This window comes from Gavia stellata, chromosome 37 (assembly GCF_030936135.1).
Source record: "Gavia stellata isolate bGavSte3 chromosome 37, bGavSte3.hap2, whole genome shotgun sequence".
Lineage (NCBI taxonomy): Eukaryota > Metazoa > Chordata > Aves > Gaviiformes > Gaviidae > Gavia > Gavia stellata.
Window position 1 is genome coordinate 985,637 of NC_082630.1, and position 22,799 is coordinate 1,008,435.

Below are 22,799 nucleotides of genomic sequence, written 5' to 3' on the forward strand. Positions count from 1 at the left end.
GCCAGGAAACCGCGAGGGGGGGGTGGTTCTCCCCGGAGAGGCGGGAGGAACGGGCTCCGGTGGGACGGGAAGGCAGAGGGCCGCCGGTGGGCTCGGGGACGCGGAAGGCAAATCCCTCGCTGCCTCCCGGAGCCGGTTGCGGGGGGGGGGGGGGTGAGCCGGCCGAGCTGCCGGGCCCCTCTCTGTGGCTGCCCGCCCCCCCCCACGACGTGCGGCCCACGGGACGGCTCCCCCAGCTGCGAGGGGCGGCACCCGCGCCCCCGTCTCGGTCAGCCCGCGGGCTCCCGGGACGTCACCCGCGCTCCTCCGGCGGTCTGGAGGGTAACACAACGTGCTGGCGCTTCTCCGGCGTCTTCGCCTTGCTCGGGAGCCGCCGCCCTGGGTGCCAGCACCCAGATGGGGCCCGCGGCCTTCTTAACGCTGCGGCAGCCGGCCTTGGGCAGGGGCAGCTCCACAGCCGAGGGCTGGAACAGGGAACCGGCTGCAGGCTGCCCGGGAAGGGGAAAGGCTATGTGGCACCGCGCCTCGTCACAGAATGTGTGGGTTCTCCACAGAGAGGGGCTGCGGCCAGCACAGGGGCGCGGGGGGGCTTTTACCTCTGGGGTGAATTCGGGCAACAGGCCCGGCAGCTGGAAGAGACCTCAGCAGCGCTGTTCCCTGAAGGCACCCGCTTTCCTGAGCAACCATCTCACCCCAGGACCTTGGGAGTAGTATTCCATAACCTCTCCTCCCAACTCCGCCGTGAGGCTACTGTCATTCCTGGGGGGGCAGAGGGCTGAGGCACGGAGCAGTAAAATGGCATCCCCAAGGTCCAACAGGCAGAAAAAGAAGTTTAACCGAGCCTTCTGCACGCCAGGTGCAGGATGAGTGCTAAAAAGCACTGGGTTTCCACTCTCCCTGCCTCAACAGACCAAAAAGGCAAAGCAAGCTTTGTCACTGCAGACACAGGGAGCCCAGGCAGATACACACCAGCTACAGCGGAATAGAAGCAAGAGTGAAAAAGCTGCTGCGGCAGATCATGCGTTACCAATGGTTGTAGGATGGTAATTTCGCATAGCCGTGACCATTTCCACCCCAAAAGGCGGTTACATCCCCAAATCCTTCTATCCAGGACAAAGCAGGGCTAGGCTCACTGCCATGAAAAACATGCTGCGCCTCTAGACTCAGCCAGAAGACAATTCCCCGTCCAGAATTACCCGTTTTCAAGCTGAAAAAGAATCATCTGCTCCTGCTGAGTTTAAAAACAGAAACTCGTTGCTGAAATCAGTTTCTGTGGCTTTAACTGGCCACAGAGACAGCCCCTGAATATAATTGTGTTAGGCTGGAAAACAGTCTCCATTTTACCAATAAATTGTCGGTAAATAAATGAGGGCAGATGCAGTAGCGAAACACAAAGCGAGGAGATGGGCACCGGCCTCTCTATCTAGACCTTTCCGTGACTTGTCGGAGACACTTGCCAGCGGGTTGCAAGGGCTAAGAGTGGCGCTGGAAGCTTTCCAGAAGCAGCTGCTGGAGGTAACAGAAGTGGCTAATGAGAATGCTCGGTGTCCGTCCCTGCATTACAACGATGGTGTTATCCCTGTGACATGCAGAGGGCGAAACACAATCTTCCTCACTTCTTAATGGACAAGGCGCCCTGCAGAGGCTGCGTTCCTGGCACTTACAAACGATCCATGGCACCTGGAAACAAATTTCTTCTCATCTGCTCTGGGACAGCTACACACTCACTTCCTACACAATGCTCTCACGTTCCCCACACACACTCCTTTTCTACTTGTGCATGCTGGACCATCCATATCAACTAATGGTAACTAATTGTTCCTTTAATTCTTCTCTGCATCACACAGGAAAATGAGTGTAGAGCAGTGGGACCTCGGGATTTACCCGAGACATGCATCTTACTGACACGCAAATGCTAGTTCTTCAACTTTTGGAGTTGCTTTGCATTGGTAGTTTTCTGGCAGTAACTCATTTCCTGTGAGCTGTTTAGAGAAAAGCAGCAAAGCAAAACAGCCATTTGGGCCACCGAGATGACTCATCCTGATCTCGCACTCCTTTGCCTTTCTTCGGTCTGTGCTGGCAGACTAAAATAATCTGGACAGGCAGAAGCAAGTCCAAAGAACTGAAGAAGTCCCAGACCCTTTAGGGGATGGAGGGCCGGACACCTACGATGCAAAGCCAACCCATCACACAGAGAAAGATACTTCCTTTAATGAAAATATGAATACAGACATGACTGAAGAAACTGGTTTTAGTCAAGGACAATAAATGTGTTTAAAGCATGATTACAAAAAAACCAAAATGAAATTAAAGGCTTAACATGAGACTGTACAACACACACTTCATCTCTAGAAAGACAGACTTTCCCTTTCTAAAATTAAGAAAATTGTGGTCTGTGTCTCCAGTGGGGGAAAAGACACCATGACCGGGTTTCACTGGCAAAAGTGAGCGGGGGAAAAAAAGCAGGCACATTTTCCCTTTGTAATGAACTGCAACAGGTAAAATTGACTGGATCTTTTTTAATGAAGCTACAAAGGCAATCTGGCAAATAACCCACACAGTACTCATGGACACACAAAGGTTTAGAAGAATTCAACAGTTCTGCTTTTCTAAACAAAGCAATTACCCCCCCCCCCCCCCCGTTTCTCCCACGATCCCACTGTAAAATACTCCATATATCATTACCTCCTTCCCTGATTAGCGAAGATCAGCTCTTAAGGCTGCAGGCCCCGGATCTTCCGCAAGCCACCTCCTTCCTGGCATTTCAAGCACTGAGGACATCAGTGCCAGTTCTGCAGGCTGAACCCCTCCCTGAGCCCCAAGCCTGCTGGGGGGTGAGACTGCTGCACGTGAAGCAGAAAGCACTGTCACCACGCACCAGTGCTGATGTTCATGACCTCCAGGGAATAACGAAAAACAGCAAGCTCGACTCAGGCTTGCACTGAAGATGCAACCACTGCAGTTAGCAGAGATCACGGGGAAAAAGAAGAAAGGGGGACTTCTCTGGCTGGAAAATTTCATCTGTTCGGCAAAGCTTTCTATCAGTAGCCTACGCAGTGAAGCTCAGTATTCTTTTTGTAAGAAGTACCAGTTCCAAGCCCTGCCTAGCTCTGTTTCTACCAGCCTCAGGGTGCTATTAGATGAACTGAGCACGGGGTGTTAGCTCCAAGAGCCGATGCTGGTATACTTACAGAAGCGCCGTTTTACCAGGAGAGGTGGGGGCTGAGGCTGCCCCACAGAAGCTGTGTCCACTGCAGAACACCATGTGGGCAGCACGACAGCACCGCGTGCTCTCTTTGAATACCCCGAGGGGACCTCTGAGCAGACAGACATCCCAAGGACCACAGCCCAGCTGTGGAAATGGCCAAGGAAGAAACAGAGCGGCCATCGTGGTACTGGATGGCAGGGATGTGGCACCCTAATCTTGCACGTGCTGGTGACATGATTTTAGCAAAGGTGCTTCTAAGGCTTCAGAAGTTCACAGGATGAGGCTGTTTGTAACTACAGTCCGTCCACACCATAGCTGCCATGACTGTGAATTTACTGGGGTGCTGCAGCTACCTGGTCAGTCTGTAACCTCCCTGGCAGCCGTGGTCCCTAAGCCCAGGCAAGTTGAGACAACAGGGATGTAGGTGCGAGTGCGCACACCTCACAATTCCTCTGCTCGGGGAAAATGGAAGACAAACGTCTCAACGCACCAAAGCACATTGCTCCTCACATAGCTAGTCTTCATGAGACTGTTCAGATGAATTAGACCATGTGTCTGTGACCACTCATCACACCTTAGCATGGAAATTTCAGGTCAACAGGACAAGGAAATGCTATATCTGTAATATAGAAAATGCTTTCTTGACTAAAAGGAAAGTGTGTAATGATGTTCAAAAGTAATTTTTCTTCCTCCACACTGTATTTCAGACTGCATGGAGACAACTTGTTTAAACAAGGGAGTCTACTTTTTCTGTCAAAAGCATTAACTCCTGGCTGCTTCCCACTTGAAAAATCACTTAGGAAGTGGTTTTTTTTTTTTTCTTTTGTAATGGCAATAGGGGATATATATATAGTGGCTATCTCCAAAAATATTAACATCCTGTCAAGTCTATCAGACCTTCTGATCTTTGACCTCCCACGAAATCCACAGGGTGTCTACTTACCTTAAGCAAAAATGGATTGCAGTCAGAAGGATGGGAGTTTTAACGAAGCATGATATTCCCTATTACCCAGTCCCCAGAGACATTTAAAAGAAATTTCAAAAAAAAACCCCAAAAAACAGCAAATGCAGCTAGTCTACTCAGAGAAACTCTGGAATCTAAGACAACATGCCTGTCTTTGAGAACACATCGTACTGCAAGCAGCCTGCTTCCCCACTTGCTACCAGAATCTCTGCTGGCCAAAAACCTCACCACTCCTCTCCCAGTCCTACAGCATCACCTAGCCATTTCCTTCCTGCCTTTCCTGCCTCCAGTTAGGTGCACAGATTGTCTTCCCAGTACACAGTCCCACCGGAAAAGGCAGTGCCACTCCGGTTAAATTCAGCAATAAGTCACACCTGTAAAACTAGGGCAAAAATTGGCGATTCTGGCAATTACTCAGGGGTTTGGCAGGCCAAAACACACAGCTCCATGAAACTAAGCAGACTCTCACCTGACGAGGACAGAGGCAGGACTGCAAGGTTTGATGGAGTGACCCCAGCCACAGCGCTGGAATGGTGGTTAGCAGTCACTTGGCTTAGGCAGGTTAAGATGGAGAAGCTCTGCCTGAGCTGTTGTGGCAAACACTCCCAGGATCAGCACTGTGCACGACTCCCAGGATCAGCACTGTGCACGCTACACTGGCCTATACCTTGAGCTTTTGCAGCCAGGGAGAAGGGAGAAGTCTACTACCATGCCTTCCTGGCACGCTCTGTGGCCCCTCCAACCACTCTGAACCCCTCAGCCAGCTTAAACCAAATTTAGCAGTGGCAGAAGTCTCAAAGGCATTCGACCGTTTCCATGACCTGCAGTGGCGTAGCAGACGACAGGAGACCTACTAGCAAATTCTTCTGAACGGCCCAAATATAAGGAGTGCTTCAATCAAAATGGGATCATAACAGAATGAGTCCAGAAATAAAATAGTGAATATATTAGTTGCAATTCTGAAAGCATATAAAAGACAAAGGCTATTGTTGCCTGCTATTCTGAGGTTGCTGGTCTGGAACACTACCATTGCTTTCCAGAAGGCATCTAAGAGGCACTTCCTTCTTCTTTGTGGGTTGTGCAATTTGCGGGTACCCACCTGGCACTTAACTCTTTGGAAGATCAGCACGGCAGCATGCGGAAGGGGCAGATGTGGTAGGGCCCAACTTGAAACGATAAGCATTAAGTCATAACTTCTGACAGGAGAACCAACCTACCTCCAAACTGGGTGCCTGGCTCTGTTGGAGCAAACGAGATTACAGGCCATTTGGGAGTGGGCCAAAATAACCACTCCTTGGTCAGAAATCACACAGCCCGGCAAGTCACAACGAACCCTCCAGCACATCCCTCTCAGCTTCAAACCTCTCTTGAGCACTTCAGGATTTTGTTTCCCAACGTTCTCTGACAGACAGCAAGCAAGCATTGTCCCTTTTCGTAACAACTGCAAGAAACAAAGGCACCTACACAAATCACCAACTGGCAACAAAGATCTACCAGTTGTAGACCACCACTCCTAATACGCAGAAGTGAACCACAACGGACAACATTGATCCAGCTGTCATCAGCGACGAGGAAGAGGACAATTACTTTAAAAGCCCAGTTGGTGATTTCAGTTTCTCAAGGCAGAATAAACACGTGTGGGACCAGACCCCTCCTACGCAACTGGCAATGCATTGAGGTCGTGTAGGAAGTCCAGCGGTAGGCTTTGTGGCTCAATTTTGCAGCTGGAAGTGCTAGTGCTGGGTTGCCTAGGTGGGACATGAAGGGACACGGGCTCACCATCTCTGGCAAGTCCCAGGACATATAGTGGTAGGAACAAATCCTTAGGAGGAAAGCCAAAGGAGATATTAGAACAACCGGGTAAAGACAAGAAAGAATTATCAGACTAGCCATGTCCTTCTCACTTCCCTAGTAACACATGTGAAACATCTACTGGAATACCCAGCATTGCTGAAAAGGCACCACAGTTGCAGTGAAACACAGCTACTTGAACTCAGATATCCAAGCTGAAGGAAAAATTGGAGAAGTGTATTCCAGGGCTTCTTTTAAAACAGCAAAAGTATTGTATAAAAATATTTCCCCGTATATTTCTCATTAAAATGAGAAACATTAACGTCTGCTTCTTACTTCAGCTAGTATTAAATCTCATCATAGCTAATGGAAACCACCAATGGCTGCTCTACAACAGCCCTAAGAGCAACGAAAGAGAGCTCACTGACTGTGCAAAACTGCAGATTGCTCTTAGCTCTGTGCACCTCAAAATACGTTGTGGAGCGGAAAATCTTGTTCCCCTAGAAGGGAACAGAGTTTTTAAAAAAACACCAAGAGGCAAACTATATAATTTGCCCGGTTATTTGAGACCTTCCACGTTTCCAGAGGAGAGAGATTCCAGAGCTGCCTGTTATGAGGAACTCTTCTCCTTGTATTTCTGGTAAGCATCCAGTATCTCCTTGACAACACTTGGATCATCAAGTGTGGTGACATCTCCCATGTTGCTTGATTGTTCAGTGACTACTTTCCTCAACAGCCTTCTCATGATCTTCCCTGATCGGGTTTTAGGAAGACGTTTCACCACCTGCAGAGAAGGGAAAGACACGCCTATATTAGAACCTGGGTCCTGCTGGAAACCACAAGGAAATTTGGCTGAACTGTCCTAAGCCTCGCACACTACCTCATGGCCACAGCTCCTTTGAGGCTCCTGGGAAATACTAGACCATTGAGCACACTAGTTTATGTCCAAGGGAAGAAGTGTCACTAGCATTGTGCTATGAATTTGATTCGTGTTTAAGTGGACTTTGTTCCCCATTTACTCATTGCTGTGTATCTCCAGGCTGGGTGCTGCAGGATGCAGAGCTCTCTGGAGAATCACGTCTTGAACGAACTCTTAACTATTGAACTAGAACGCTAGTTACACTTGAAAACTCAGGCACGGATGATGACACAGATCTCAACGCATTACCAGAACAGACAGACATATTCCCCTTTACAGCTCAGGAATATAAAGCACACAATACTGCACACCAGCTACAGGGTCTCTTACTCAAGGGATAACTCCTGTCTGCCGATGTTTCTCTCTGCCTGATTACATCTGGCAGCCTACATGCCTTCCTTCATAACTAGAAGAATGTTAAATATTTTGGCTATGCTTCCTGCAAAGGACTTAGCAGCAGATTCAAAGGCTTTAGCATAAAATTGAGCCTGCTAAAGAGTTCTCAGGCACTGAACAGAGATGCTAGCGGGTCTCACATTTTGCTACATGGTCAGGCCAGCAGGCTACGAAACTCCAAAGCATTAGCTAACATGCAAGGAAGGAGTCGTAAGACTTCTCTGGAAGACTGCCCCCAAACACAGGGAAACAGAGGTCTTTCCTTGCAAACCTGAAAGTTCTGGAAGCTGCTCCAATCCACTGAGGATGTCCTGGGCTGTTCCAAGTTGAATGAGCCACCCTTGCCTGCTCCTGTTGTATTCTGTAACCTGCGTCTCGGTGTCCACCTTCCAAGCCTGTGGCTAAAGCAGAGCCCCTCAAAGAAGTGGTCTGGTCACTGCCTCCAAGCAGAGAGTGGAATGGATGCAGGTGGGCCTTGGGGGGCAGCTAAGGGGCAGCGTTGTGCACTCTCTCCAAACACATAAAGGGAGCTGCTGAAAGGTGAGGAGGCTTGAAACAGAGCCTGGAGTTCACCAGCGCTCCCAGGGTCAGGCTGAACAGCTGTCAGAGCTACGCAACAGAAACAGCCAGTGCTCTGAGATCTGGGGTTGATGCTAATTACCAGCGCAAAATAGCTGGGCAGTAGAAAGTGTCACTCTGCCTCTCAGTGACACCGAAGGTTGTGGCGTTTCTCTACACTTTGGTGGGGTTTTATCTGATCCATTGCACAGGGCCGCAAAGAGCAGTGCTACATTGCTTCAGCAAGGGGTTAGCTGGGGGCAAGAGCTGTATGGAGCAGTAATGCGGCTGCAGGGTGAACAGGGACATCAAGCACATCTTGAGGCACAGGGTGGGCCTGGGGTTCCCCTTTGGCAGAGCTCTTCAAGCACGGTGCTCTCAACACTCTCTGTGCATCAGCACTTGGCCCAAATGGAGCAGCCTCAGGGTAGCTCTAAAACACGCTCTGTAACAGCCCCACCGAGAAGCTGCTCTGCAGGCTGGAGCAGCTGTAATATCCCAGCCATCCTCTGGGGCGCTGCTGATCCTCAGGCATGGAGAGGAGCACATGCAGACCACTGCAGCTGCCCTCCCCTTCCTAGGGATCCCTCCAGCTAGCTCTGGTTCCCTGCTTCTTCGTCCTGCCAGAGAGGGACAGCAGCACTGCAGGCAGGAAGGTGAGGCTTGCTCAATGTGCCCATTCCTGCTCCTGGTCCCAGTTACAGTCTCCCACTTACCAGAATGTGGTCAGGCACGGCATATTTTGCTATCTTGGAAGCCACTATGGTTTTGAGCTCTTCCTTGATACGGTCTATATGAGTTGTCTGCTCCTTTAGCACTACGAAAGCAAAGGCACCTGGAAGACAAATGAGAAGTCCCATACCTCATATTAGATCCTGGCTGGCAAGACCAGGGATGCTCATTCGAATGCCAAGGCAGGTTTCAAATCATTCCTACACACAATCTAGGGACTGCCAAGAAAACCATAGATCCTGTTTACAAAAGGGAGTCAGACTTCAGCCCTCAAATGATGGCCCAGCCTTGTCTTGGCATCTACGGACCAGACTGATTTCAGTGACAATGACACCTCAACATAAATTACCAAAGCGTCATTGCGATCAAAAGCTGGCCAACGCAAACCGGCTATTCCCATTCTGTTCAAAGGACACCTCTGAGCACAATCCTTTTAAAGGAAGCTCTACCACGTACGTAAACACTACGTGCGAAAACAGTTTAGGGAGCTATACCGGCACCCAGCTTCGGAACATGCAGTTATTTTCACGGCTGTCTTTGCCTCTTGGGGCTGCAACGCCAGTCAACTTAAGGATAACTGCCCTCCCATTCCCTAGGGACCTCCTCAGACGCAGCCCAGGTTAGAAATGAAGGAAAGTGTATGTAGGTGTCACATCAGGACACTGCTTTTCACATACCTTCTCCTTTGATCTTGTGTGGATACCCAATCACAGCTGTCTCGGGGACTTCAGGGTGATCAGCCTTCACAAAAAGTGAAACAAAAATACACAGAGCGTAACCACTGCTTCAAGCCCTGCAGAGTTTGCGCCAGTTGCTCTAGGAATAAAAAACCTTGCCATATCTCACCCTCCCCTTGTCAGATCCTGCTGAATGCACAACAGGAAAGCTGGATGCCACCTTTCTACTCCATGGTCAGCTGGTGGCCACAGCTATGGCCACATCTCTGGGAGCAGTATTTACTCACTGGATCAGCCTTGCTTTTAGACACACAAATAAGTACTCTTACATACGCTGCTAAGCCCACTGCACACCGAGCTGAATTTGCACCAGCTGGAAACCTGCTTTTTCTTTCTCTGTGCTCTTGTGTGTGCATGGCTACGGTCCCAACTGGTGACTGGCCATGGCCAAATCGCAAGCAAAACCAGGCCCGCATTGCTCTGTGCTACCGGGAACTGTTGCCAGCAGAGCAGAAGTGAAGCTCCCAACATACCAGTCCACGTTTGACTGGAGTTTAAAAGTGCCCAAAGCACACCAGAAGGCAGAAAGGATCAGGCTTCTTCATTTTCACAGAAGGGGGGAAGGGTTGTTTTGCTGAATGCACAGTTTTATTATTATGCTACACAACAGTGATTTACTCTGTCACACTTCAGAGTTGAATTTAACATTCTTCTGCAGTAGGAAAACAATTTGGTTGTACAGACCAGAAGAAATCGCCTATCTGAATGCCACACCAAAGACTGGATTATGCTATCTTAAATTAGATTAAAATATGAAAGAAAACATCACAGAGCAATCTAAGTGTATAAATGTATTTGCGTATACACATGCGACACATACATAGAGTGGGAGAGGAACTGGATCCTGTATTTACGATCTGAAACCCACGGAGACAAAAAAATTACTCACAGAGGAGAAAGTAAGATCCTGTGTGCCATGCGAACACAGCTTAGGTTTATCAAATGTTACATTTAAGTGCCATTTGCAGGCAAGGCACATAACATAGAAATAAATATTCAGGTCAAGCTTTGAAGATAAATGCTCTGAGGACTTTTTGTTTTCAATTCCCTGAGCTAGTATTATTTTCTCTCAAAATGACAGGCTAGCTTTGCAGCTGACATGAATCAAGGTTGCTTCATATTTAACACTGCTGAATTCTCAGGCATACTCAGCTAGTTCGGACGAGCAAGAACCACAGATTTGGGAAGGAGCGGTTAGGTGTTAGCAGAGGGGAAGGAACCAACAAACAGGAGAGACAATCCCTTATGGAGACTCCACCAGCATCTAAAATTACAAGTGCAACAGTACAACGTCACTGGGAGCAAACACAGCTCTGACAGTTCGACTGCAGGGACTGCCCACGGTGTGACTCCTCTCTCGCTGGCCCAGTCGTCTCCTTAATGAGGGAGCTGTTTCCTTTTGCACATTTGGTATTCATTATGCATCAAGCTGTGTGTATGCAGGGGCAGGGGTTTGAAGGCAAGAGAACCTGCGCTTGTTTAAATTCATAAAGCTTCTCTGAATGGCCCACCCTGCCCCACAGATATGCCCTCTCAAGGGACTTCTACCTGCTTGGAACTTACCATTGCATCTTCTATCTCTGCCGTCCCAAGCCTGTGTCCGCTGATGTTAATGACATCATCCATGCGCCCCGTTATCTGGTAATAGCCTTTCTTGGTCCTGTAAGCACCATCCCCTGTGAAGTAGTAGCCTACAGCAAAGACACATGGGTGGTCAGCAGCAGGAAGCATGCCAACCTATTGCTTTGGGCTCTGACGCAGAACAGACTCTGCTCCAGGATGGCAAGTAGGGTAGGGTGGCTCAGGCAGCTTGCAGGGACTCCTAAGCTTACAGCTGCGTGACCTGCCACACACCATTTCCCACTTCCCTCTGCCATCCCCAACCTTCGTCTGCCCTGCCTGGGCTGTGCTGGCTCCTAGCAAGCACCTGAGCAGCACCAAGACAGTGGAGCTCAGATCTCTGCCAAGATGGGCAAAATGACTGTAGGCAATCAGCAGCAACCAGTGGCTGATGTCCCTGTAGTAAAACCAAGTCCAGCAACACAACACAGTGATGCTTTGTTGGATTTGCTGCCCAGGGAGGTGGTGGAGTCACCATCACTGGAGGTGTTCAAAAAACGTGTGGACGTGGCACTGCAGGACATGGTTTAGTGGGCACGGTGGTGTTGGGTTGACGGTTGGACTCGATGATCTTACAGGTCTTTTCCAACCTTAATGATTTCTGTGATTTACAAAACCAAGGGGGGCTTTCTGATCTCCCTAGGCTTTACACGCCTACAGCTGCACAGCAGCTGTGTGCTCAGGCCTGGTGCATACAGCACTAAGATAAAACCACTTCAAATGCCATTTGCCATCGTGCCGTAGGCTATTGGTCAAACTCAGGTCTGCTGCTAGCTACACCTCAGCACAACTGTTCAGCTGAAAGGGAGCAGTTCTATTACATCTTGTACATGGGAACACTGCTAGTTTTTTTTAATCACTTACACTGGGACGGATGAAAAGCCATTTTCCCTCCTGGCTAACAAAGATTCAGATCCCAGATAACAGTCCCTCTACAGCATATGAGCATGACAGAAACACTGCTATCAGATTAGCTGAAAAAAAAGCCCACGATAAGCATGGTGTTTGGAGGGTCTAAAACATTTGATGGAAATTGAAAAAGACCCAGTGGTTCCAGGAAACTCCAGTGTCACCGAGGACACATCTGGTGACACAGATTGTGTTGGCTCTTCATCAAAGCCATGTCCACATCTGAATTGTTCCTGTGGCACTTCTGAGCAGCAGCAGGCAGCTAGTGCTGTGAAATCTGAAGGTGGTTCTTGCCAGGACCCCTTATTGGCTAATTCATGGACTTTCAGTTATGTCTCCAGCCCTTCCAAATCAATTAAACAACTATCAACTAAGTATCAACAAGATTTCAGATGCGAACATGTAGTGAGTAGTAAGGGACGATGGGCTCACTCAATTTCTTCTACCAGTTTCCCGTTCTTATTTTCCAACCCATTTTGTACAATTTGCAGGATTGTCTCTCTAATTCTTGTCTACTTTGTAGCTTCCAATTGCTCCCCTGAGGGAAGACAGTGGTCTTGTCCAATCTCCCACAAAAAATGTTTCCCTGCCACTTCTAATTACTTGCCAGATACAACTTGACCGTGTTTTAAAAAGGAAGGATGTAACAGTCTGTGACAGCAGCGGTGGGATTCAGCGATGCAGGAGGTTTCCCATCCAATATGCCTATTTCCCAGTGAGACACAAAAGGCCCCAAAGAAAAGGTATCTGGACTTCAAAATTTGGGCATTAAAATTTTCTACAAAATACCTTCCCTTCTGACAGCTAGAAAGGTCAACACTATCTAAGACCATTAGTGCATTCTTGCAACACATGACACACAACCCCACGCAACCAAGATCTGGCTGGTACAGAAATATCACAAAGTGCTGCTGAAAATATTCAGTGTGCTTATACTGCAGTGCAAACTGCCTTCCCTTGGCACTTTCCTTACCTGGGTAGGCTTTGAAATAGGCATCAACAAATCGCTGGTGATCTCCATAGATTGTTCTCGCCATGCCAGGCCACGGCTGGGCAATGCAGAGCGCACCGGACACATCGTTGCCCTCTATAACCTTTCCCTGCAGGTTCAAGCACAGGAAGGATGATCAGGTGAACAAAACAGAAATAGAAAAGTGCTTCTGTGTCATTGATCTGGCAAGAGTCACCCTGTCGCTCACTGCACTGCCAGTGGAGGGCCACAGGTGGAGAAAATGAAGCCGCTCATGGAGCTACTACACACGGTCTGTATCGTGCCTTCCTCACCCCTCGAGGCCAGTGGCACAGCAGACAGGACAGTTGTAAGACTGAAAGAAAAGTGAATCCTGTGATTCTCCGGAGGGCCATGCCAGCAAAGACGATGGCAAAGACGTGCCGAGCAGCCAGAGAATGCCTGGCATGAGGCTAACAGGAAAATGCCTGGACCCCTGCCTTCCACCTTCACTTTTGCTAACTGCCACATTCCCTTATCAAACTGTATACAGAGGAGATTACACGCTTTACCAGCACCAGTTTTCTCACAGACACGCACAGTCGCAGGGCCTCGTGCCTTTCATTTTCCTTGGAAAACTCCACCAGTCCCGTTGGCTGCTTCAGTCTTGCCACGTCACTGGATGTTGCATGCACTGCTCCAACTGTTCAGCTCCCTGGTTGCCAGGAGCTGTGTGACTTCTGACTGCTCTCATAAACGGAGGCAGCAGCTCTTAATCAGAAGCAGTGTAAGACCATAAAAGTGGTGCTGAAAATGCAAACACTCCTCTAGAGATTTACAGACAGATGCAATGCCCAGTTGGCAATCTGTATGGATATTTGAGGCACGCTCAATATATAAATTGCTCATCTATTCTACCATTTTAATGGAGGAACAAACATCCTTCTGGATCCTGTTCCTCTGCCATCAGAAAGGTGATTAAGGCAGAAACACATAGCAGGTTCTCTTTTGGGCACCCAGCACAGCCTCAACTCACATTCTCATCCATCAGCACGGGCACAATCCCAAAGAAAGGTCTCATAGCCATAGCCGGAACGATCTCAGCTTTCTCCTCTGAAGGCCGTGGGGCAATGCAGATGCCACCAGTTTCTGGAAGAATAATGAAAAACAAAATATTTGGGGTCCACCCAATGCTGGATGAAATCAAATGCCAGCTCTTCTTAGTTAAAGAATAGAATAGTGAAGCCACCTTGCTGTAAAAAGCCACTGGGAAGGAACTATGCAACACGAAGTAGCACAGGTATCTGAAAGCAGCACAGTCCTCATAAACCAAGAGCTCTTTGTGAATACAAGAAAAGGTTAAACACAGAAAAACGTCTGGCAAGCCAGGGTGACACCACCAAGGCCTGTTCTATCTACAGGGGACACTGCAGCAGGTAGAGAGCAGAGAGCTGCAGGCAGGACCCCGCCTTGGTGAGCTCGGATCAAGAGCTACTCCTACTCCCTGTTTGCCTGGTGCATCATTCAGTGCTGGCTGCAAAAATTGCTGTCCCCTGTGTACATCGGTGACAAACCACAGAGTGTGGCCAAGCAGCCGCCTCAGGGGAAGAGCACCTCGCCATGCCCCAGAGCATCAGGATCGCTGATGTCCGGCTTAGCCCTTCAAAGGCTCAGAGGAGAGCAGCACACGGGCTACAGCGGCTGGCTTTGCATCAGACAGCCTGCCGACCCTGCAGCAGCAGCCACGACATGTCCGTTCAAGAGCCTCCCCACCGTCCCGACTGTGGCAAATCAATCAGGTAGAGCGAAGACCCCGATGATTCAGCCCACGTGCTGTTCCCTACCGCCGGCCCGAAGTTGGCTCACGGATGAACCCATTCCTCCAGCCACCAACCAGCAACAAATACAGGCAGCTCCAACGCGTACTTACACCCTTGCAGGTCCTTCCCACACTAACAGGGCTGCCTTGTGGTGGGGACAATATTCACCAGCCCCATTTCCTACCCCAGAAGTGATTTTACAGGGAATGTATAAGCATGTCAGGGGATTTATCTCCTGGTGCTGTTTTTACAGCTGTCTAAGGTTAGCATGAAAAGCACTTCAGGAGTCTGAATTACTGTTATTACAGATTATGAGATTAACCCACCCCTTACAGACAGGTTGAGCTTATCTTCTCTTCAAAACTGAACCTTTTAATCATCCTTTTTCATTCCTGCTGGGATGAACATTAAATCAGATTCCAACCTTAATCAGATTTTTTCTATTGTAAAACTAATTCAGAAACACAAGAGAGAAACAAAACCAAAGGAGCATTAGGCTTTTAAAAATACAGCTCTATAAATAAAGGTATGTTCTGCCACTTGGAGAGCCCATTACCTCTACCGGCTTTGCTGTGGTTGTGAAAACTGACACCAGGGGTTGGAAAGACTGAATTTGACCCTGAATTTGCATCTGGCTGCCCTGATGTAGCTATGAGGAAGGGTCTCTCTGAAGAACCCTATGCTTCAGACCCACCGAAAACAGTTTCACGTCTAGCTTATGCATAAAATTATTTCACATTTCATTGATGGGCATGCATCCACTTCACATGTTGTTGTTCATTTTGAAAGGGTCATCTTGAATTTTTTCAGAAAAAGAATAAAGCACCCCAGACACCTGCTGCTCTCTGTTTACACAGACAAAATCTGTGCCAGAGCAGGGAACCTGATCAAACTGATGGTTGCTCTTCCTAAGCCAGTACGCGTTCTAAATACAGCACTGCAAGCTACGTTTCGACAAGGGTTTTGCCCCATCCTACACATCCTGCAGCCAGCTGCACGTAAGGCAGTAAACTCACGCTCTAGAGGGACTTGCATGGTGGCAAGGGCGCTTTAAAAATTATTTGCATGGTAAAGACCTATTTTAAACTGGTTTAAAAGTACCAATTTTAGCCACTGACAGATGACAGCTAGCAAGGCTTCTAGGCGCTACCCCGCCCTTACGAAGTCTGTCTCTTTGGAGGCAGAGCTGGCAGAAGAAAAGCCGTCCTTCCACGTTGCCTGTGCCCATGCTGCAGTGCAAATCCACCCAGACTTTAAGCATGGACAGCAGAGTCTGAGCAGGGAGGGTGAGGCATCGAAACAGGCTTCCCTCTGCCGTGGGTAAATCACCTCTGGCAGCAGGGTGGAGCATGTGCTCTCTGCCACCGTTGTCTTCACCACCACAGGTAGATTGGACTGACTACTTTGGGGGGAATCCATCGCAGAAACACCAGCCCAGCCTAAATCGCTGTAAGATGATGCCAACAAGAAAAGCTTCCAGGGCCTATTCAGAGATGTCTTTGCAAACCAGCTTTTGTTCACAGCTGCCTAGAACAGCTGTATTTTTTTTATAAAACCAACGACAAAAGCAAAAATACCTAGTTCTGCACTGTGAAGAACTACACCTGAAACTCAAACACAGCTCTGATTCTATTACTGTCAATCACAGCACAGCAGTACCTAATATTTTAACAGTAAGAGCCACAGGAATTTTCCATCTCTCTCATCTGCACATAACACACTACTTAAATTGCCTCTCGTAATTGCTATCTCACTCATTTATTCATCCAAAGACTTTCAAGTGGATTCTTAAATCACCATTTGCTGATCTTTACGCCTACCAGGTTTTATGAGCTGGCAACACGTTGTTGCTTCAGAGAGCAACATACCGTAGAGGACACTGCATACAACAGTACAATTAACGAGCTAAATTGAAATTGTCTATGAGAGGTGACACTGCAGGATCACAACCAGCATCCATCAAACTGTTTCTATGATCACTTTCCATGCTCCCTTTAAATTCAAATGGTGTATATAACGTTTCCAAGATTAATTTGGCTTCCTCTTTGTTGGAAGCATCAACAGCAGAGAAAGATTGATTCTGCTTTCTAACAAAATCAATTTCATGAATACTTATCATTATATTATGCTTCCAGGAGCTGGTAACTGTTTACCTGCAGAACTATGCCTGGTTCAGGGTAAGATCAAGCACTCTGCACTTACAGACCGTCCAGCGAATGTTCTTTAACCTCTCACCTGACAGTTACTCCAAAAACCCAGGAGAAATACAGTTTAATATAAGATCTAACCCTATACTTCAGAGGAAATAGGAGACACTGCATGCACCAGTTAACTGAAGACAAACTGAAACAAAAAAATGTCAGGGCAAAGAAAGATTCTTCTCAACTCCATCACTGTACAGTAATCAACTGCTTCTCCATGGCGTTTTATTTCAGAGCGGTGAGGAGGAAAGCATGTAGCACCTAGGCAGTCAGCTTTCCTTCTGCTCAGCATGTGAGAAGCCAGATGGTTTAAGAGATCAGTAATTGAAGTAGACAGTAGTTAACATTGCTGCTCTGAATTCTGAGGTTGTTTTATTTCAAATCTGAAAATCAAAAGAGTCTGCAAGTCTGGTCTGGGTTAAATGGAACTTGGTTATGTGCCAGAAGCTAATTCATCACACAGAGATGGGCCACAGGGATCTTGAAGAGAGAGCCTTCTAGCAGGAACAAGGATGAAATCGGGGGCAGCTTGACTGGAAAGGGAATGAATATTCTGCCCAATGGCAGATAGAAATTTAAGAGTAGGGATGGCTTTTTTTCAGCAGAGGCAAAACGCCAGCAGCTGTGCTGTGTCCTTTAAGTCCAGGGCTCCATGGCAAACTCTGTGGTTCACAACTTGAGAAGGACATTATCGCAAGACGCCTTTAGCAATTCTTGAATGTTGGTGCCCTGACGAGCGGACCGGGTGGCTGGGAAGGAGCGGCAGGACTCCTTCAAGCACAGGGGCCCCCAGGCAGCACAGCCCCAGCCGGAGTGCAGCGCTGTCGGCGCTGGGAGGGCAGGAGGCAGGGACCAGCTCTGCTCCAGCTGGGCAGGGATCTATGAGAGCCAGTCGCCCTGTCCAGCCGGTTGTAAACAGAAAACAAGCCTTAACTGATGCACATGGCTGGGCCAAGCATGTTGCCAGGGCAGAAGCGCACTCCTTTTTGAGGCATCAAAGGTCCAGGACCAAAGCAACTACAGCATACTACCTCACTCCTGGGAGAAGCTGCTCCCAGGCAGCCCTGATGGGAGACAGCCGCTGTCCCCTGCCCACCTGATGCGCAGCCAGCAAGCCTCCGCTCACGCCTTTCCAATCCGCCAGAGCGGTCGCACTAGGGCCCTTTGACTACATAGCTTCGTTTTCCATCCTCCTCTGACCGTTCCCAGGAAGGGAAACAAAGCACACCTACGTACAGATTGTGGCTATATGGTGCTATAAATGCCTTTTCATGATAAGACCATATCAAGGTCAGTACAGTTGGATAAATAACTGAAAATGAGGTTTCCAATTCAAGTTGCCTACTCCCAGCTTTGCCCAGAAATTCAATCTCTGCCTCCTATTTCTAGAACCAATTGAGATTTTCCAGCATTCTAAATATCAAAGAACATTTAGAGGGGAAAAGAAAAAAAAACAACATTGCTATTGCTTTTATACGCTGTTACATTGCTATTATCTGCTGAAACTCCCCAGTGACTTTCAAAAGCTGATCAAAATGCCAGGAGGGCGTTTTTTTTGACAGATTCGTTGGATCAAATTGTAACGTATTAATCCTTCTCTACCCACCAGCACCCTGCCAAGGGGCAGGGACCCCACACACCCCAAAAGACGCCTTTTACCTGTCTGCCACCACGTGTCCAGGAGGGTGCAGCGCCCTTCTCCCACCACGTGATAGAACCACTGCCAAGCTTCGTTGTTGATGGGCTCTCCCACTAGACCAAAATAAGAAAAGGAAGCAGCCTGAGACTCGGGGGGTTGCACAACACGCTGAACGCATGCTTAAAAGAGGAGTGCTGACAGCGTTTTTGCTGGGATGTGCAAAGGACTGCAGTGCACTCAATGTAACCGAGGATCGACTTTTCCCAGAAAGACCAAAAGGCAAGCATAAACGTCACTGAAAGTAACTAATCAATGCAGGTCATGTTTAAGAACCTCTAGAATCCTAAATAATGCTGCTTGGGTCACCTAAGCCTGTAAAATTCAAAGTGATGTCATTTGCCATTGGATAAATCTTTTTAGCAAAGAATGCGATCCTGCAAAATAAGCTAGGAAACAGGCAACCACACTAAGGTTCAATGGCCCCAATTTCAGTTTGTTTCTGCTTCTGCTGAGAAAATATCTGAAAAGCCAGACAGCAAGCCTGCTTTATGATCTATTTTTAACCACATCCCATCCGGTCAGCTGAGCTCCTCTGGTACCTTCATTTCACCAGCCAGAACCCTCTGCCTTTTTCAGGAGAAGATTTCATGCCCCTTACCTGATCCCAAGGTCTTCAAGGAAGATCTGTCGTATTTCTTCACCCACTCTTCTCCATAATTCAGCAGCAAGCGTATAGCCGTAGGTGCTGCATAAAACTGATTAATTTTCAACCTTTGTACCACTTCCCAGTAACGACCTGCAAAATCACAAACAGGCTTTTTATCTCTCTAGCACTGACATACCGCTGCAAATGCTCAGCAGGAAGGTTAACAGTCAAAGCTAAAGCTGTGACTACTGTGAGCACAGAGCAAAAACAATGGCAACTTTCTTTTTTTTTTTTCCCACCCTGGATGCACAGATGTTCCCGAATGTCGTAGACACATGTTCCAAAGAAATGGAGCTTACCTCCCCTGAGCAGGCAGGTCACACCGGACAGGTTTCTAAGTCGCCTTTGCCACGCTGCCATGTCCAGCCAAACCTTTACCCACCACTTCCTCACCTGGGTCAGGGTACACTGGAGTGCTTTCAAACAGGACAGAGGTGGCTCCGTTGCAGAGTGGTCCATACACAACATAGCTATGTCCCGTGATCCAGCCAATGTCAGCCACACAGCCAAAAACATCGCCTTGCTGGTAGTCAAATACATACTGCAAAGATAAATGTAAGGCCAGCTGACCTTCTGTTGGCAGGCACAAAGAGCTTAAAGGTAAGGTGCTGGACTGGACATCCGAGTGGGAGCAAGACAGCGCACAGGGTGAGCGGAGCCAGGCGTGCGGGACACAGCAGTACGGCCAGCCCAAGGCGAGGAGGCAGGTCAGAGGGACCAGTACCAGGGCTTAGTATCATTTAGGTTGGAAAAGACCTTTAAGATCAAACCTAACCCTGCCAAGCCCACCACTAAACCATTCTGCGGTGATCAGCTTCTCTATCAGCGTATCGCTTTCCAGATGCTCCCCTCTCCCTGCTCATGAACTTCAAGATAAAGATGTTGGAGAACTCATTATCTTGTCTTGGTTATGGAAAATGCTTCCCACCATAAATCTAACTCCTCTACCATGTGGTGAAGAGGTCCTGACTCATAAGGCAGAGTCAGTTTTATGGTTTAAGTAAAAGAAACTGGATCAGAACTAAAAGAAAACCCCGTGAGTACGCGAGAAGAGTGTCACACATGAGTGTGCAAAGACCACAGAGGCCACGCAGGTCAGCCGATCCCTCTGCCTAGGAGAGCTAATTCTCACCTTACCTTTGCAAGTGCCTTTCTCTGTCAGGCTCTGAAGTACCTCTAAAGGGACCGCAGCTGCAGACAGTGCCTCCCTGAATGTCTGCACCGGGGTGCAGGATCTACCTTCTGAACTAAGAACGAAAGAGACGCCTTGGCAATTACGCTGTCACTTAGAAAAGCTGACGTAACAAATACCCTTCAGGCAGAGAAGTCTGACACTTACGCATTCAAATCTAAAAATTCAACTGTGGCAGCCTAAAGAAAGAAGACCTCTGCCTGAACTGTGATTACAAACAGGGTGATCCCACTAAAGCCAGATGGAGATCTTTCACTGCAGTCCTCTCCACACTTCACCGTTACCTTTTCATATGCAGAGCTCAGACCAGAAGCTTCAAGAAGCTGTGCCTTGACATGAGAAAGGGGGTTAAAACATTTAGCCTAGATCGCATAGAAAAGCAGAGCAAAGGTGCAACTATGAATGTAATTTTTGATCTTCAGACAACAAGTGCTATGCGAAGAGGTTGTTTTTAAGAGTTCAGATTCTCTCGGAAATAAAAAAGGCCAGCATGCCACTGCAAAGTACTACAGTAATATCCACATTATCAATGCCAGTAAGATACTTAACAGAATCTCCTCAGCTGCATCACTTTGACATCCGCAAATTTTGGCCTGCAACACTGGCACATTTTAAATGCAAAAGTAGCAGCACGGCAGTTTCCTTCCTTTCATAACTCTAGGCTCTGGTTTGCATGGTATTATATTCCCCAGGAACAAATCCTGAAGACTAATTACACATTCTCAGACATTTTTCAGTTTGTTTACACCCAATAAGCCAATTGGGCAGCGAACACAGAATATAGCAACCCTCACCAGTCCAAGTCCCTCTCGTTAGTACTGTCAGAAGGTAAGCGAACCTTTTCCAGAGGATGCAGCGGAGTTACCTTGTGCGTGACAGCAGCGTACAGCAGGTATCCAGCCTGGGTGTGAACGATTCCTTTGGGTTTCCCAGTGCTGCCCGAGGTATACAGCATGAAAAGCATGTCTTCGCTGTCCATACTTTCTGGCGTGCATACAGAAGCTGCCTTGGCTATCTCCTAAGGAAAAAAAGGTGGTAATGACAGAAAGACTTTGGCTATGTGGAGCCAACCAACACTCCATCTGTAAGCATGTCAGCAGTGTCCAGGGACAAGAACCACCGTCACTGTTGTCCCCTCACAAACGTCCATGGACGTATCACAGGTTGTATGTGCTCACCTAGTGGAAAGGTTCCTGTGGAGGGATAGCACCCAGCCTCTCCACCGATACCTCTGCCAGGCACAGAGGTCAAGAGCCAGGTAAAACAACATTTCAGGAAAAAAAGGGTAGGTCATAGCTTACATTTCAAGCCTTTGCAAGCTGCTGGTAGAAAACCAAAGTGTGACTCAAACATGAACCACACTTGACAGCAGCAGCAAGGCTGACTGGATACTGTTCAGGACCTTCCTTTTCCTTTTAAAACCGCAGTGCTACCGTTAAACTGTGCATTCATCTCCACTCCCTGGCCCCAGCGGTGGATGACTGCCCTGTCCCAGTTGATCCTCAAATTCTAATTGCTTTTACCCATGAGAAGGAGAGTGCTTTACTCTCCTGCCTCTGTCACTCTCCTCATACTCCACTGTTTGGCCAGGCGGGTGAGATCCTCTCCTCGCCCCTACGGTCAGATCCACTGGAGGGAAGGACGCAATGTCCTACTAGGTCAGAGGAAACTTTTGGTCCAGCTTGTGTGCCCAGTCCAGCAGAAGAAGTTGGAAATAACGTGCTTTGGAAGAGATGCTTGCGGTCACTACACCCTGTAGCAGCAGGGGACTTGTCTTCCCAGACCGCAGATTTTTCGGGAAGAGGTTGAACATTTTTCTTACGCGTCTACAAACTTCCAGTAATCACTGTGTGTTCCAGATGCTCAACATATGGCTGTAAAAAAGGCACAGCTGGCTTGCTTCTCTCAAGCTCTGTACTGTCCTAGATGAATAATGATTCCTGCAAGGGTTATTAGGTGCCTCTTTGAAAGGATTTCTAGGTACTGCCTTTTTACAAGTATACACTGTAAACATGCTGTATTTACAAGGGAACACTACCAGCGGCAGGTCCAATTGTTTAAAAGTGTCTGACAAACAAAGTTTAGTAAAATATGAAGAGTTGATAGGGTCAGATGTAATTCTTAGCCCCCAAGTTAACAGCGCTCCTGCTCATCTCAGGTATTTATTGTGACATTTCAGCACTGCCAATTCAGGCTGACTTGCTAATTTTTGAAACTAAGAAGGAGCTCTCATATGCTCCATTACAACATGAGCTTAAATTTTGCAGTAAGCTATTGCACAAGAGCTGGAAAGCACAACTGCCTTAAATTAGTAATGACAAAGTTAACAGCATTAATGGTTTAATTTTTGTTATGTTTCAGACCCTACAACTGACAATGGGCTGAGCTCAGCTCTTTGATCACCAAAGCACCTCAGGCTGTTTGCAGACTTAGGAAAATCATCAGAATGTGCTTTGTG

General features: G+C 48.0%; 1 protein-coding gene across 1 annotated transcript in view; it reads right to left on the reverse strand.

Annotated features, from left to right (window-relative positions):
• Positions 1-2,635: 2,635 nt before the first annotated feature.
• The window catches only part of ACSS1 (acyl-CoA synthetase short chain family member 1), a 39,668-nt gene continuing 19,504 nt past the window's right edge, over positions 2,636-22,799 (reverse strand). Inside the window, exons 5-14 of the mRNA XM_059832938.1 lie at positions 21,207-21,359; positions 19,543-19,690; positions 19,102-19,239; positions 18,464-18,556; positions 13,820-13,932; positions 12,808-12,934; positions 10,869-10,996; positions 9,246-9,309; positions 8,553-8,671; positions 2,636-6,747 (exon numbers count right to left, since the gene is read on the reverse strand). Of these exons, the coding sequence (XP_059688921.1) occupies positions 6,574-6,747; positions 8,553-8,671; positions 9,246-9,309; positions 10,869-10,996; positions 12,808-12,934; positions 13,820-13,932; positions 18,464-18,556; positions 19,102-19,239; positions 19,543-19,690; positions 21,207-21,359 (1,257 nt within the window). The 3' untranslated portion in view covers positions 2,636-6,573. The remainder of the gene's footprint in view (positions 6,748-8,552; positions 8,672-9,245; positions 9,310-10,868; positions 10,997-12,807; positions 12,935-13,819; positions 13,933-18,463; positions 18,557-19,101; positions 19,240-19,542; positions 19,691-21,206; positions 21,360-22,799) is intronic.